The 16,047-nt window shown below is 38.0% G+C and overlaps 1 protein-coding gene across 4 annotated transcripts; it reads left to right on the forward strand.

Annotated features, from left to right (window-relative positions):
* Positions 1-1,661: 1,661 nt before the first annotated feature.
* brdt (bromodomain, testis-specific) lies at positions 1,662-14,692 on the forward strand. Of its 4 annotated transcripts, none has more exons than XM_086283208.1 (20): positions 1,662-1,818; positions 5,641-5,911; positions 6,051-6,188; positions 6,455-6,590; positions 6,784-6,920; positions 7,236-7,577; positions 7,669-7,797; positions 8,720-8,917; positions 9,006-9,187; positions 9,303-9,592; positions 10,424-10,534; positions 10,608-10,787; positions 12,043-12,098; positions 12,190-12,364; positions 12,724-12,794; positions 13,232-13,292; positions 13,387-13,493; positions 13,794-13,966; positions 14,198-14,414; positions 14,525-14,692. In XM_086283208.1, exons 2-20 carry the CDS (start codon positions 5,720-5,722, stop codon positions 14,585-14,587), a joined length of 2,958 nt encoding a protein of 985 aa, XP_086139334.1. In that variant the 5' UTR covers positions 1,662-1,818; positions 5,641-5,719; the 3' UTR covers positions 14,588-14,692. The 4 variants fall into 4 exon arrangements, with proteins under 4 accessions (XP_086139334.1, XP_086139331.1, XP_086139330.1 ...); XM_086283205.1 differs by having other exon boundaries at positions 1,670-1,890; XM_086283204.1 differs by lacking the exon at positions 1,662-1,818 and adding an exon at positions 1,980-2,229.
* The last annotated feature ends 1,355 nt before the right edge of the window (positions 14,693-16,047 follow it).

Consider the following 16,047-nt stretch of genomic DNA (forward strand, 5'->3'; position numbering starts at 1 on the left):
CATGTTCAAGAAACCAATTTGAGATTAACTGAGTTTTGTGACATGGTGCATTAGTCTGCTGGAAACAGCCATGAGAAGGCTATACTGAAGTCATAAAAGGGATAGCACGAGCATCAGCATCAGCAACATGGTGACCATGGAGTTTAAATGATGACCACGTGGTACAAAGGAGTCCAAGATGTAATATATCCCCTATATCATTATGCTACCTTCACGAGCCTAAACCATGGATACAAGGCTGGATGGATCCATGCTCTCTACCATCCGAATATTCCACTACTAATTGGAACTCATTAGACCAGGTAAATTTTTCACAATTTTCTAATCACAGTGGCAATTTTTTCTATATATCAGATTTCATTAGAAGCAAACTTAATGTACTTAACATGGAAGAACTTAAAAAGTGGTGGTAGGTTTACAATGCCAAAGGCAGTAAAAAACTACAAAATGTAATAAAACAAAGCAAAACAATGCTGATCTACAATCTTCTGTCCAGTTTTTGTGGAGCCTGTATAAACAGGAGCCGTAATTTCTTTTTCTTAGATGACAGGAGTGGCACCCAGTTTGAACTTTGCTAATGTAGCTCCTCTGTTTTATATAGGCATAAAGCAGTCTGGCCATTCTTCTCTGACCTCAGACATTAATAAGGTATTTTCAACCAGAAAACTGCTGCTCACTTGACATTTCTGGACCATTCTCTGTAAATCCTAGAGCGAAAATCAAAGTAGATCAAAAGATTCTGAAATACTCAAAACCAGCCTGTCTGATACCGACAATCATGCACCGACAATCAGTCACTTAAATCACCTTTCTTCCCCATTCTGATGCTCAGTTTGAACTTCAGCAGGTCATCTTCACCATGTCTACATACCTAAAAGCACTGAGTTGACCATTCAGGTTCAATAATAAGGAAAGGAATAATTAGAAAGAATATTGCCACTAAATTAATTAATGAAATAATTGAAAATTTAAAACATGCACCACTTGAATTATAAGAGCAAAGTTCTCCTTTCATTAAAAAGAGCAGCAGCAGGAAGAAGAAATTCCACCAAAGAAGCAGCAATCCACTTGTTGTGGTATAGTAGCCTACAGCCTCCACCTTTTAATAGGGGTAATTAGATTCCAGCATTTCATTTGGCACAAACTCATTTTAAACACAAGATTGGAAATATTTAAAGGGGGGGGGGGGGGGGGGTGTTTGGTGAATTCTGGACAAATTTGTATTAAATGGCATTACACAATGAAGAAATTTGACCCAGTCCTGGCAATTTTATTGTCACTGCATAGACACACTCAAACTCATTGAAGGCTTGTTTTATTTTAATTGTTCGTACTTAATAACACCAATTTTGTTATTTTTAAATGTTAACTCAACTTCAACTTAAATTCAAGGCCTGTTTCTATTTCGCAGGAAGTAAAATTATGTCTGCTTCAGGTGATCCTTGTAAAAGTCACATTCACCTCAAGCCCTCTAATATTTTCCACTTTCCTTTCACAACTAAGAAAAGCCCTTAAAACTGTTTACTATTGATTAGAAATTATAATGTCTCGTTGCATTTCAAAAGTACAAAAAAAATTAAATGAAAACTTTGAGTAACGGCGCGTAATTCAAGTTGTTTCCTTATAAATATACTTTTTAAAAAAAAACACGAAGACGATAGACAAAATCGCTTAATAAATCAAGTAGACGTAACGCAAGGGATGTTCGCTGCTGAGAATTGTTTTGTAGCTTAGTTCTGTTTAATGAAGGCAAATTTCCCGTTTCTGAGTCAGCCCGTAAACTCATCGCTCCGCCCAGATCCCGGTTTTGTGTTCCCGGTGAGCCACAGACACGTTTCCCCCCACAGTTACCACAAGTCCGCAGCCTGCTTTCGCAGGCTCACAAACCAGGCGAGTGGCATTATTATTTGCAGGAGTTGCTCAGCGGAAGCAACCGATAATGTACTGGGATGTTATCGAGTTACCATTTTGTTGGGAACGCTCAACATAAATCTGTAACTCATGGTTTAAAGAGAAAAACAGTTAGCTAAACACTTTGCAGGAGGCTGTGTGACGGTGATTTTAATGTCATTTTTTAAAAACTATTTCAAAGAAAAACACGGGTAGGTAGCTAGAATATAGGCCAATCAAGTCTGGAGTCTTGAGCAGAGGTGTATAAATTTGAAGTGGTTGCCTTAGAAACGTCCACAACCGAAGAGTTGAACGCAGGATTCCGCGAAATCTCGTAAGGTAATGTTTGTTAGTACGACAAAGACGACGACTAAGGTAGTAGTGATGATAACCAGAGCAAACTTGTATTATGGTGGTTGGTGAATTTTTATTTCCCAATATGTTGGACTTATATAAAAGTCATCAAACTGATAGGAAGACTAATGAAACGTGACCGCTTCTAAACACTTCGGTTATTAGCGCGCTTAGCCGCGTTAAATGCTTGCCTAAAGCGACTTGCGTTGAAAAGAAGAAAATAATTTACAGACTAGCTGTTAAGGTTTTTTTTTTTGTGCAAGATTCAACTGCTAAAATGTGCAGAGATGAAAAATACAAAGCGTTTAACTTTCTAGCGCTGACGACCAAACTCATCCGGGAGCATTAGCACATCATCAAGGTTGTTAGTGCATAAAATACAAAATGCTACTACTTAAATTGCTCCGTTAGTACGCGGCAACTGTGGTTATTTTATTTGGTATAGTACACCGACTGTTGGTAAGGTTAGCAGGCAGGCGGACTAACCGGTGGGCGTGACTGAAGCTGGTTTTTTAAATGTGCCTGCCATTTATTGGTTTGACAGAGAGGGCGAGAGACGCACTCCTGTGCATCTCTCCAAGATCTTGGCTGCTCGTTGCTTAAAAGCAGGTGACGTGAAGCACTTTAATCTATGAAAAAAAAGTAACACAGGTTGACCAGGAATCAAACTAGGTAATTCCCAGTGATCTGTTGGCTGATAACTTGGCATCTGGTGTGTCAGAGAAAATAAAACCAGTAAAGAACAAAAGGCGTGAATGCCTTAAAAAATTTTAATCTACTGCAGATAAACGGTATCTGAAAATCATGCAATTAAATTATTTCTCAGAGATGCATCTGGATCTTCTGTTGATCCATCTACTGCCTCATCAGAAATGCTGATGGAATGTTGGGTGTTTGGTTCAAATCATCATTATTATCTACAAAGGAGGTCAGCAGAGAAATACTTAGCTTGCAAACATGAGCAAAATCCAGAATCCTGTCACCTATACATGTATAATTTGCAATCCAACATATTTCCTTCAGCACACAGTTTACAACTGTGAATCTGTACATCATCATCATTACACAGATCTTTAGTCACCACATTTACAAATTACTTTCCCAAGCACATTGAGGGGACAAATTCAGTTATGGTACATATGTTTGTAGAAGCCATTATCCTCTTTTTAATGTTGAATTCAGTGTCACACTGAATAACTTGAACAGGCCCTGAATAACTGCTGGCAGCCAGCACTAAAAGGAAACCGCAACTAAGTGATTAATAAGACCATTTCCAGTAATCCAGTGTATGTTTAACTATTTAGAATGCTCATTAATGTATGATTGAAAAGGATGGGTAACAATACCCCAACGTATCAGACCCACATAGTGTACTTAAAGGATGCAAACATACTGTTGCTTCATCTGAAGTAAAATGTGCACTGGAGCAGTTTTGGAGAGATGCTGTAGATGGCAGTATTACATGTGTCTAGCACAAATGAGCCTCTCCTAAACTTCCATTCTTAAAGAAATATTTAAAAAAAAACAACAACAAATATTTCTTTTCTGTTTTGATTCTGCTATAAATCTAAGAAGTGTTTGTACATACTCATTTTCTGCTGAAGAGACTATAGTTGTTAGACTCATTTATTGATATTAAGGTTTTTTTAAGAGAAAAAAGATTCATCCTTTGCAGCTTTATCTTTTTTTTCATACAGTGGGTAAATTAAGTATCAAACACTTCATCAAATTTCTAAATAAAGATATATCTAAAGGTGCTATTGACATGAAATTCTCACCAGAAATTTGCAACACATCCAGTCCATACATGCAAAGAAATCCAACCATGAATGTCCATAAATTATGTGTAAAAATGAGAAATGACGCAGGGAAAAGTATTGAACGCACTTAATGAAATTTTTTTGAAAACTTAATTTGTTTGATACTTTTTACAAAAAAAGGGAGGGGCTGTTCTTCCACACAGTCGTTAAATCCTGCAGGTTTCCCTGGGCCCCTGCTTTGAACTCTGACCTTTAGTTCTTTCCATAGATTTGGATTCAGGTCGAGTGATTGGCTTGGCCGTCCAAGCAGCTTAATTTTCTTTCCTTAAACCAATTGAGTTTCCTTGGCTCTGCATTTGGTATCACTGTCTTGCTGAAATGTCCACCCTTGTTTCAGTTTCATCATCCTGGTAGATGGAAACAGATTTTAATTAAAAATGTCTTGGTAATTTTTTCCATCCAACAGACCCACACCATGATATCCCCACCTCCAGATTTCACTATTGGTGTTTTGGGCTAATAGAAAGTGCCCTTTGACCTCCAAACATGGCGTGTATTGTGGCATCCAAAGAGTTCAATTTTGGTCTCATCTGACCACACTATATTTCCCCAGTATTTCACAAGCTTGTATAAATATTGTTCAGCAAAATTTAAAAGTGCTTCAACATACAATAGAGTCTTCCATGGTAAATGCACATACAGGCCATGGCAGTTCGTTTCATTACTTACTGTTTTCTTCAGAACCATTGTACCTGCTGATTCCAGGTCTTTTCACAAGTGGTCCTTGGCTCTTGGACAGCTGGTAGTTCTTTTCACTGCTCTGTCTAAAATCTTGCCAAGAACACCTGGTTGTGGCTGGTTCATGTTTAAATGGTGTTCTTTCCACTTCCAGATTATGGCCACAACGTTGCTTACTAGAACCTTCATTCATTTAGAAATTGTTTTGTAAACAATGCCATCAGTATGTTTTGCAAAAACAAGGTTGCAAAGGTCTTAAGTGCGATCAATAGTTTTACATATCAAGGGATGTTTCTTGTGTAATGACTACTACTACTACTTCTTTTTTTTTTTTTATATATTATTTGGCTGTGTGATACTTTGGTAATGAAACCTCTTTTTATAGGCCTTCAGTTGGGACTGCAAATTAATATTAGCTGATAAAGAGGCAGGCTTGCTTTCTAATTACTGATAGATTTCAGCTTGGGTCATGACGTCCATACCCGTTTGCACCTCTCTTTCTTCATGTGTTCAATACTTTTCCCTGTGTCATTTCTCATTATTACACATAATTTATGGATATTTATGGTTTGACTTCTTTGCACGTGTGAAATGGATGGATTGTTACTGACATCTTGGGGGAATTTCATGAAAATGGCATCTTTCGAAATATATTTACTTAGAAAACTGGTGACATGTTCAATACTTAATTTTACCTTTATGTATTTGGCATGTCTTCAATTTTATATCAAGAATATGAATGCTATAGCAGTCACGGGGAGTATTAATGCTCAATATAAATTTTTAAGAATTTAGGGGGTCGAGAGACTAGTTTGCGACATTCTTGTAGTAAAGTAGTTTTGTTATATTATTGTTGGTTTAATCAGCAGATGCTTTCCTTTTTTCACTTGACATGTAGGAAAACGTGGTACGAGCATCGAGTTTCTGCAAAGCAATTTCCAGGTGGCTTTACCCCTGCATGCAATTTGGATATCGCAATGTCTGAAGGGAACGTCGGCCCCCCTGTGAGTGGAAATCCCCCTCCACCAGAGGTCATAAATTCCAAGAGGCCTGGACGTGTAACCAATCAGCTACAGTATCTGGAGAAGGTGGCGCTCCAAGCTTTATGGAGGCATCAATACTCATGGCCTTTTTATCAGCCAGTGGATGCAGTGGCACTGTGTCTCCCAGTAAGTAGCACTGTAGCAATTGTAGTTGTAGCACTGCAGTAAGACTGCAGTCATGTGTATTTAATGTTTGAACCTAAAACTGTCTTCATGAGCCACACTTCAGAAAGGCATGTTTTCATGTTCATGTCTTTGTCTTCAGGATTATTATACAATTATTACAAATCCAATGGATCTTGGCACCATTAAGAAGCGGCTAAAGAATAGTTACTACTGGCAAGCAGTTGACTGCATAGAAGACTTCAATATTATGTTCACCAACTGCTATGCGTACAACCAGGTAAGATGATAATAGTTATGTTGCTGTATGATACCAAAATATAACCACAAAGCACATTTCATATTCCTTCACAGAAGCAAGATGTACAAAAATCAGAAGTAGTCCTACAATGAAAAAAAGCTGGACAAAAAAATAACAAAGTCACACTTTTGTTTTGTGTAACTTTTGGTGCTTAACAGTATTGGAATGCATCTCAGCAGTTTAAACTGTCACAAAAGCACATTTGCCTTTTTTTCCTATTTAATGCATCATTTGTCTTTCCACAGCCTGGGGATGATATTGTCTTTATGGCAAAAACCCTCGAAAAGCTTTTTCTGCAGAAACTTTCTAAAATGCCTCAGAAAGAGTTTGTGGTAGAAGTCACTACAAAGGACCTACAAAAAGGGAAACACTCTAATGCAGGTATGTTGCATGCTCCTAACTAGTAATGCAGGGTCATTTTGTCCTGTCTTATAATTTTTGTAAAATTTTAAATGAGAAAGAGAAACTTCAAAAATGATATTACGATGTTACCACAGGAAGATATTAAAATTGCACTGATTTTGTTCACCATATAAAATTTTGTTCATGTTTAACTTTATCACCTGTGATGCAGATGCATTAAAGCACCGATCCCTCATGTCAGAGGTTGTTCTTCAGCAGACTGTGACAGTCATTCCTCCAGATGTCCGTCAGTCGAGCCTACCCATCCAGCTCTCTGCACAAACTGACTCAACACTAAGCACTGAAATGGTTTGCGAGCAACTTTCAGAATATACATAAAATCATGCAGTGTTCTATTTAAGTAAAATGTGAGATAAACGTTTTACATAAACTTAGCTGTACTAGTAACGGTTCCTTATGCGATTGTCTAACCAAAGACCTCAAACAGTGCATGCATTTAGTATAGTAAGTGCATCATCGCATATAGATGATCATCATTAACGAATGATGTCAGAAGCTATTAATCATATTTATTACTGATTGTTTTTGTGCCTTAAAACAAACTTTTAAATGTCACTTTTGTTATTTGTGTCCCACTGCTTTTTTCCTTTTTTTAATATCTAGAGCAAAAAAGGTCTCAAGCGGAAAGCAGACCCCACCACCACCTCAGTGATCACCAGCAGTGAAGTCTCCCCTGCTGAACATTCAGCACCTTGTATGCTGATCTCCCACAGAGGCAGTGGAAGGCCCATCAAGCGTCCTAAGAAAGAATTGCCTCTCATTGAGGCCAAGAAGGTCAGACTGTCTGAGCAGCTCAGATGCTGCAATGATATCCTGAAGGAGCTGCTCTCAAAGAGGCACTCTGCATATGCATGGCCCTTTTATGTGCCAGTCGATGCGGTTGCTTTGGGTTTGCATGACTACCATGATATCATCAAGCATCCCATGGACCTGAGTACTATCAAGGTAAAATGTCTGAGCTGATTAACTGAAGCATGTAATGTGATTTTCAGTATATGGTAGATCAGTTTTCTCAACAAAAATGTTACTTCCTCAGAAAAAGATGGATCAAGGAGAGTACGGAAATGCAAAAGTGTTTGCTGCCGATGTTCGCTTGATGTTCTCCAACTGTTACAAATACAATCCACCTTCAAATGAGGTGGTACACATGGCAAGAAAACTTCAGGTACAGTTTATCAATTTATTGATTTCTTAAATCAGTAGGACAATATTTAAATGTAAGTTATGTTTTATGTTTACCTTCACATGCATTTTGCACGTCCTTAAAGCCGCATTCACATCGAATGAAATTCACTTGTCCGACATTGGTTGGTTGCTTATTGTTGGTCACTAGTTGATATGTCTTTTAATTACATGCCTTAAAGTTGTACCCGCACACCTCAGCTTGCAAAATGGCATCGGCTTCCTGTTATCCCTGGTTGCCAAATTGCTGCTGGTTGCTTCCTCCGGGGATGGGGCTCTGGGCCTAAAAAGCAAATGTGTTGTAGGTGCTAAACTTGAAATCTCCTCCTCCTCCTGAGCAGATTCCCACTTAAGTGATTTATCTGCTGTTTGCTGACTTCTGAGAACATTGCAGTTAACAAGTGTTATATGATTTGAAACCGTTTACAGTGTTGTATCATCATGAGCCACATGTACAAGACACTAAACAGAAGCACAACAACAGCATGCTTATTATATGTTAGAGTGCGTCTTAGCAGTAACTTGTTCCACACATACACCTTTTGAACCAGTTTAAATTGAACTCTAAAAACACCCCCAGATAAATAGTTTTTCACTTAGTTGCAGCTGCAAAATGTTAAAAAAAAAAAACTAGTGTGGACTTTTAGGAGGAAAGTGTCTTTGCTTGTCTAACTATCCTGTGATTATGAGCACTTTTTGTACAATAGGGGTGGTTTACAATTTCTTTGTGCATGATGGAGCATTTTTGCCACTAATCATCCCCCCAAAAAACAAAACAAAAGGCCTTCAAATACAACTTGCTTTGACATGCCCCTGTAACAGTTGTATAGACTAACCTATGTCAGTTGACGAATTACAGTTGGTGTAATTGCTAACAATACTGCAAAAATATTTTGTTTTAACAGGAAGTTTTTGAGGCCCGGTATCTGAAGCTTCCCCATGAAGCAGAGTCCTATCAGACATCACATCAGCAAGAAAAGGGAAAAGGAAACCGAAATGGAAGTCTGTCAACTTCAGAAAGTTCTGACAGCAAAAGCTCATCATCTGAGGAAGAATTTTCATCAGAAGGGAGAGCCATTCTGCTTGCCAATCTGGAGGATCAGGTCAGTATTGCGCACACAGTAACAAGCAAGCTTTGAGAAATAAATTACTTCAGTGCTCTATAGTTAACTTAAATGGCTCGCTTTTCAGTTGAAGGCTGTCAGTGAGCAGCTGAAGAAGTTTGTCCAGGATCCCATGATGAAATCAAGGAGGAGAGAAAAGCTGAAGAAGGAAAAGAGATCAAGGGAAAAGGATGTAGCTCAACTAAAGAACAAATCCTTTAAATACAAATCTGTTGTTCAAAGTATCGCACCCAGCAGGAGCTCTTCCTTGTAAGTGAACCCCACTTAATCAATCAATATTTTTGTATTTTTTACCTAACATAAACTGTTGGGCTGTGTATGCTACTATATAAACGAAATATAAATATTTCATATGTATGTATAGGAAAGAAACCAGACCTCCTAACCCCCGTGAATCCATGAAAGATGAGGGTTCAGCCCCATTGGCACCAATTACTTACCAGGAGAAGAAACAGTTAAAACTGGACATCAACAAGCTGCCTGGTGACAAACTGGGCAAGTTGGTGAAAATCATCCACACCAGGGAGTCTTGTCTGCGAGATTCCACTCTGGAGGAGATTGAAGTTGACTTTGACATGCTCAAGTCTTCCACACTGCGAGCTCTGCAGAGGTTCGTCGCAGAGTGTCTGACTAAATCCATCAAGAATGTAACAAGTAAGTACAGCGTGACTTAATCAGAAAATACAAGTTAGTCTGCTAAACTTGAAGTGTCTTTACAGTGACAGTGCTTGCTTATCAGGTCAAGCAGTCAAAATCTGTCCAGTAATGGTAAAAGAAATATTAGGTTTAGTATATGCTTGTCTTTATACATACAGTACAAGTCAAAGGTTTGGACACAACGCAACAACTCATTTAATGGCTTTTGTTTATTTTTACTACTTTCTGCCTTTTAAATACACGCTGAAGACATCAAAAATATGAGGCAAAATGTATGGAATCATGTAGCATAAATAAACTCCGACTTTTAAGGTGTCGTGGATAAATACAACAAAATAAAACTAGCACCGGTACAGAAGAAAATAAGATTTATTCATAACACAAGTGAAAAGACCCAGGAAGACCGAGTTAACGATAAAAACGATAACAAAATAATGCTAAAAAACAATAAAAACCCCGAAAAACATACATTTCACACCCGAGCCTCACGACCCGGTACCAAACGACTCCGGTCCGTGGCCCGGGGGTTGGAGACTGCTGCACTATATGAATATTCTCAGTAGTTACAAACCAAAATTCTGCTCCACAAATGTATCTAGCATGAATTTTTCAAAAAATGGCTGAAGAGTAGATTAAAAAAAAAAAAAAAAAGTCTGTCCAGTCTGGAAAATAATGGGAATTATACTGATATTTTTCTACTTATCAACACAAACTGATAAAATTATAGTATTTACAGCAAAATAATTAAACAATAAAAACAATGTTATGTTAAATAGAAACATAATTTTTCAATTCTGTTGTTGATGACCTGTATGTCGTGCTTCTCAGAAAAAAGACCCAAGCCCACAGGAGCAATCCAGACTGCAAAACTAAAGTATGGCGGAACGTCTCAGACTGTCGGCAAAGACCAGCACTTAACTGGTAAAAAGAGGTCATCAGGTAAGAAACAGATTTGTTGCAATGGTACTTCCACGTGTGAGACAGTGTAAAAATGTCAGTCTTGTGTTAACAGCTCAAGTCGTGGCCTCTCCTGGTCTCAGCTGCTCCTCAAGTGGGAGCAGCAGCAGCAGCAGCTCATCCGACAGCAGCAGCTCATCCGACAGCAGCAGCTCATCCGACAGCAGCAGCTCATCCGACAGCAGCAGCTCGAGTAGTCTTTCTACCGCCTGTGATGCCAGGGACACTGAATCAGGTCTGGTGCTGTCTTCAGCTTCTCCATCTCTTTTTCCCCTTCTTTCTTACATGGGTGCCTTTTTTCATTAATTTGTTTTATTTATTTATTCAATTATAAAGGTCTTTTTTCTTTACATTTCATACACACCTTTTTGTAATCTGCTGACATGGATGAGTCCTGCATGTTTGTACCAATGACAGCTGCAGTAAAGTCTCGGTCTTTTGGGGGGTATTTTTTTTCATTGTTTTAGTAGGCACTGAAGTGTGTTGCATAATAGTGGTGCCATTAAACAGAAAAAGCATAACTCATAAAGTAAATTTATGCGAGGCTGAAAAACGGCATCTCTGATGGGCGATTGGTGCAGTCAGGCATGTGTGCTCTCTCTGATGACAGGGTCTTATTGCTTTTTTTTTCTCTTTTTTTTTTAAGGAAAAAATAAATGAGAGCTTATGTAACAAACTATTCTTATTTTATGCTGCCAAGATATCTCAAATAGCTTGTTTTTCATGATGTTTGAACAGGAAACTTTAAGAGGCTGTAGCCTAAATTAAAGAAGTAAAAAATCTAATCATATGCTTACCAGCTACTTTTTTTTTTTAGGTATCCGGTCTTTAAATGATGACATGATGAATCCTGCTTCTGGGCCCAAACTACCCTCCGTTTAATAAGGCTGTTTAACCCGTTTTAATGCTTTGTATCTTGTTCTTTTAATCTCAAAAAGCCCCTAAAAACAGTCAGTGATCACTGTCAGCCTCTCACGCTTTTTATTACCGCTATTCATTTCAAAGCTCAGTTTTTAAAACCTTAGATGTAACTACAGCCCAGCCCATGCAGCAGTATATAAATGACTAACCTCGTATTGCAGATGGATTATCTCATTTGTTCTCCTGACTGAAGTTTGGTCCATTTACAGCATCCTGCCATGCGACTGCATTTGTCCCTAACCATCGGGAACCCTCACGTTAACTTTTATCGAGTGGGAAAAAGTTAGCATTCATCCTCCAGCTTCACTGTGTTTATGTTATGCTAACGTAGCTGTGTCGCTAGCAATCACGTAGCACATCATTAAATACCAGCTAGCGAAACTTCATTAACCCTATTTGGGCAACCACCTGCTTAAAAGTCCAGGTGAAAAAATGAATAATTAATTAACACTTGGAACTATTTAGCTTTTCTTGAAGGTTGTGTGAAAAGCAAATTGTTATAAATTTCACGGTGTCTTGTTTTTCCAATTTATGGCACAAAATGAGTTATTATTGTCAATGTTTTTCAGTGCTGAAAAAGAGGAAGCGGAAATCTAAAGACCATTGCCAAAAGGTTAACAAAAAGGTAAAAAGATTCTCTTTTTTCTTTATTCAATAGATCAATGTAAGCTGGCGGGTTACATTGATAAGTAAGACTGTAATTTCTTGTGTCAAAGGTGAGACATGCTGCTGGTAAACAGATGTTGGGAGGAGCAGATTTGACGAAAGCATCCGTCAAGACCAGTCAGCTTCTTGCTAATGGGCAGTCTGTAAAGAAAGCAAACAGGGAAGGACATCCAGCACAGCACGATGCAGCGCTAACCTTTGATGACTTGACTTTATCGCCTCCAGGTAATGTTTTTGTCTTTACAAATGCAACATTTGTCCAAAAGTAAAAAAAGATTTACCAGCCTCTTGAAAAGATCTTTCCACAAGATTCTTTATTTCTCAGGACTAACAGTTTTCCCACCATGAAAAGTACAGTAACAGTTATCTGATTTTACCACCACCCATTTACCTGGTAGGCCAGACAAAGAACTAGCGCCTCCTTACCCTCCCCCCGCTCCTGGTTTGGAATATAATACTCATGCTTGCCTTTAGTTGGTTTTACTCAATAGTAGCACATGTGTTTAAATAAATGTGCAGAAATCTGCTTCTTGTGTCATTGTAATGAGTTGAGAATGAATTCCTGTAATTTACTGTTTGTCCAGATTTGTCTGCACTTTTATCCCCCATGGGATCTCCCGTAGAGCTACTGGACTGGGCTGCTGCAAGATTTGAGGTACGTCAAAAAAGGCACATTTCTGCACACAAAGGCAACTTTTACAAAATCTGCTTTGTAACAGCTTTTGGGGTAGATATTAGATACATGTTTTATCATATGTTAGGAAATATGTGTAGGCATGTGCTGCAACTACTATGAACAGGCCAACGTCAGTACCAGCAGCTGATTTAAAAAAATAACGTGCCTGAAATGATAATGAAGAGACCTTTATTAAGAACGTGTAGTCTAGCAGAATCTGCCATCTTTCCCAGCAGCAGTTTACTATTGCATTATGTAGGGATATGTTTTGTTTATTTGGGGTTTTTTTCTCAGCAATTTGGAGCCTTCATAATTTGAGTGCATGAGTTAGCCACGTGGAAAAAACTGCACCCACCCATTCCATGTGTCATAGTTGAAAGCTATGGTTTTTAAACAAAATTTTGCTTTTCCTGCAGGGTCCAGTGCTGTCCCCTCTTGGAGACAGCCCCCTGCAATCCAAAGACGAAATAACACCCAGTAAGTCGCTTTAAATCACTTATTATTACATCACCATCTTTAAAAACTACCGTTTTCTTCATAATGTTAGGAAATGTTAACTTTATTATTGCAGATTTCAGATACACTGCAGATCTTCCTGACAAGCAGTTGATTAATGTGCCTAACACTGATGCTGCGAGTAAATCTGCTGAGGGTGAAAAACCCCAAATTCCCAAAAAGGTTGGTTTAATACTCCAGAAAACTGTCATGATCATTTATCTTACTTTTATGTGCTGATATAGCTGGAAATTATATCAATGTTCAAGGATGTGCTGCTTTTTATGTGCATTATTCATTAGAAAGTGGTGCAAATACTTTCAAATGTGGTGTTTCCACCACCAGAAGGCATTAAATTATTACAACTTAACTTTTTTTTGTGTTTTTTCCCTCTAGTGGCCAAAACCTAGCTGGTTGATGCCAACAAATGCACACCAATGTTTGAAGTGAATGTATCTAAACATTGTGATTTTCCTTGCTTAGGATATTGTGGTGAAAAACATCGAGCCTTGGGTGAGATTGGGAAGACCGAGAGAGAGGGTGATGCTACCTCCAAACAATTCCTCAAAAGAGACCTTCCAGATGTTTCGTGAAAAACTACTGAAAAAGAAATTGTTGGATGAAAGCAAAAAGATCGAGGCTCCTGAAAAGACCAGGTGTTCACACAGTTAATAGTTAAAGCATTCGATGTGAATTTAAATTAATAGGTAGATTTAATTAAGTTGTCAGGCATACAGTTGTTGCCTTTTGGCCAAAGTTTTAAAGATGCCAAAACTACTGAGTGCCTGTATTAGTTGCTATAAGCCAAGATATATATTTTTTTCTCTGAAAACATAATAATTGATTTAAAGAGAGCAAAGTCAGTAACTTGGGTATTCTCCTTCTAGTCTACAAGTCCCATGTAAATCAGAACAAAACCCACAGCCTGTTAAGGAAGTTTCGGGTTTGCCTGGAAGTATTTGCACAGAAGGTCCCTTGGATGCTCCCAAACATGTTGAACAGCAAAGGTCTAAAAAAAGGCGACCTCTAATCACACAGTCGTCTTTAGATAAAGAAAGAGAGCGGGCCCGCCAAAGAGCGCAGGAACGTCGCAAGCGAGAAGCAGTGAGTACCTTCTGTATCTGTTTCAGTGATCCATTTGTATCATTTCATTTGATTTTGGTAAAAAATATCATGTTAAACTGTATTGCTGTTTGTTTTTCTCTTTTATATAGATGACTGGTATCGACCTAACATTGCAACGGGATGTCATGACTAGATTTGAGCTTGACCTTTAAACTGGGCGGAGATTTATCTGAAACGTGTTTGATGTCTTGATAGTTTTTTTTCCCTTTGATGCCCTGTACATGTCATTAAACCTAATAAAATAAATGCTTCATTTGTGGGGGTGGTAGTAATTTGAGCCCTTTTCAAACATCATTTCATCATACTGTTAAGAGTTAATTTTGTTAATGTTCACGCAGAGAGTTTGATCGGACATGTCAGCGATGGAGGAAACCACAGTATACACACAATGTTTCCACTTTTGCAACAAGCATATTTTAATATGCTCGTCTTTATTTAGTGGAGTAGTTGGAAAAAATTTTTTTAGTTTTCTCTGCACGGTATGTCCTTCTGTTTGTTTTATAGTGCTGCTGAGAGGATTAAAAGAGGAACATTTTAATCTTAATGCACTTTTGAAACTAAACTGTTGAGATACAAATGCTATTATGTACATGTTATTGCATCCCAAAGATGTGGGAAAGACCTGGCGAGATTGATGTTGTAAGCATTACGGAAACCTGACCAGGTGCTCTTTGGCACAACTTGACAAAATGTTGAGGCGCCATCAGGTGAATGTAAAGTCGTGCACATCTTAAAGGGGCTTTAAGTGCAAATGGATTTAGTCCTTACTTAGCATTTGATAAATGCCTGCACTAGTGCCCTCTGGATTTTCGCCTGACTAGGGTTAAAGTGCCTTCATAAAAGAGTTATGTTTTTCTCTACTGTTCAGAGGTAAGATATGCACAGTAAGCTAGTTCATATCCCATGTACTGCAGTTTCAATGCCACCTTGTTGCATTGTCTACTTAAACATGCAGCGGTTGTTCTGGTATTATATGTTAATGTCCTGTAAGTGTTTACCATGGTTTTGTTAATACTGACTTAAATATACTTGAAATGTAAACAGAACACTGTAGCATGTTTACACACTGACTTTTTTCTTCTTTCTTAAATATTCTTGGATTTTTTTATTTTTTTATTTTTTTTTTTAAACTGAGCCAGGAAAAAATATTATAGTACCAAAGTTTTCTTTGTGTAATTGACTTCTCAGTTCCTTGAGTACTTGAAATGCCAAATATTGTGTTAGCTGTACATGCAAGGCACTTTGTTATTCATGCAGTTTTTTCTTACTCAATAAACCTTTTTCACTAAACAGTCTGGATCACTTTATCAAAATATCAGGTTACTGCACAGATGCAGTTTACTCATAATGCAGATGATCCCCCATAAATCCATACAAGAGCTAATCATATGGTTACCAGCATGCACCACAACCACTGGTAAGTTTTCTTTCATTTAGTTATGGTTGCTGTGCTGCATGTCATGTCAGAGTGCAAAATAAAACCCAACTGCTGGCAGGGCAAATTAGCTAAAGGTATATTATTTAAACAATTTAATCTCCACACACAATCTTCTACACTAATTATTTATTAACTTGATGAAATATGAAGGAGCTTGACGTGTGTGTGTGTGTC

Source organism: Aulonocara sp. 'chitande type north' Nkhata Bay, linkage group LG23 (assembly GCF_057382095.1).
Source record: "Aulonocara sp. 'chitande type north' Nkhata Bay isolate Kocher_YH1m ecotype deep benthic linkage group LG23, A_spYH_male_GT1.1, whole genome shotgun sequence".
In the NCBI taxonomy this organism is placed as follows: Eukaryota; Metazoa; Chordata; class Actinopteri; order Cichliformes; family Cichlidae; genus Aulonocara; species Aulonocara sp. 'chitande type north' Nkhata Bay.

Coding starts and splice junctions, on each gene's coding strand:
- brdt (XM_086283208.1), top strand. CDS start 5,720: ATGTCTGAAGGGAACGTCGGCCCCCCTGTGAGTGGAAATCCCCCTCCA. Junction 12,099..12,189: donor GCCAAAAGGTTAACAAAAAG/GTAAAAAGATTC, acceptor CTTGTGTCAAAG/GTGAGACATGCTGCTGGTAA. Junction 12,795..13,231: donor GGGCTGCTGCAAGATTTGAG/GTACGTCAAAAA, acceptor CTTTTCCTGCAG/GGTCCAGTGCTGTCCCCTCT.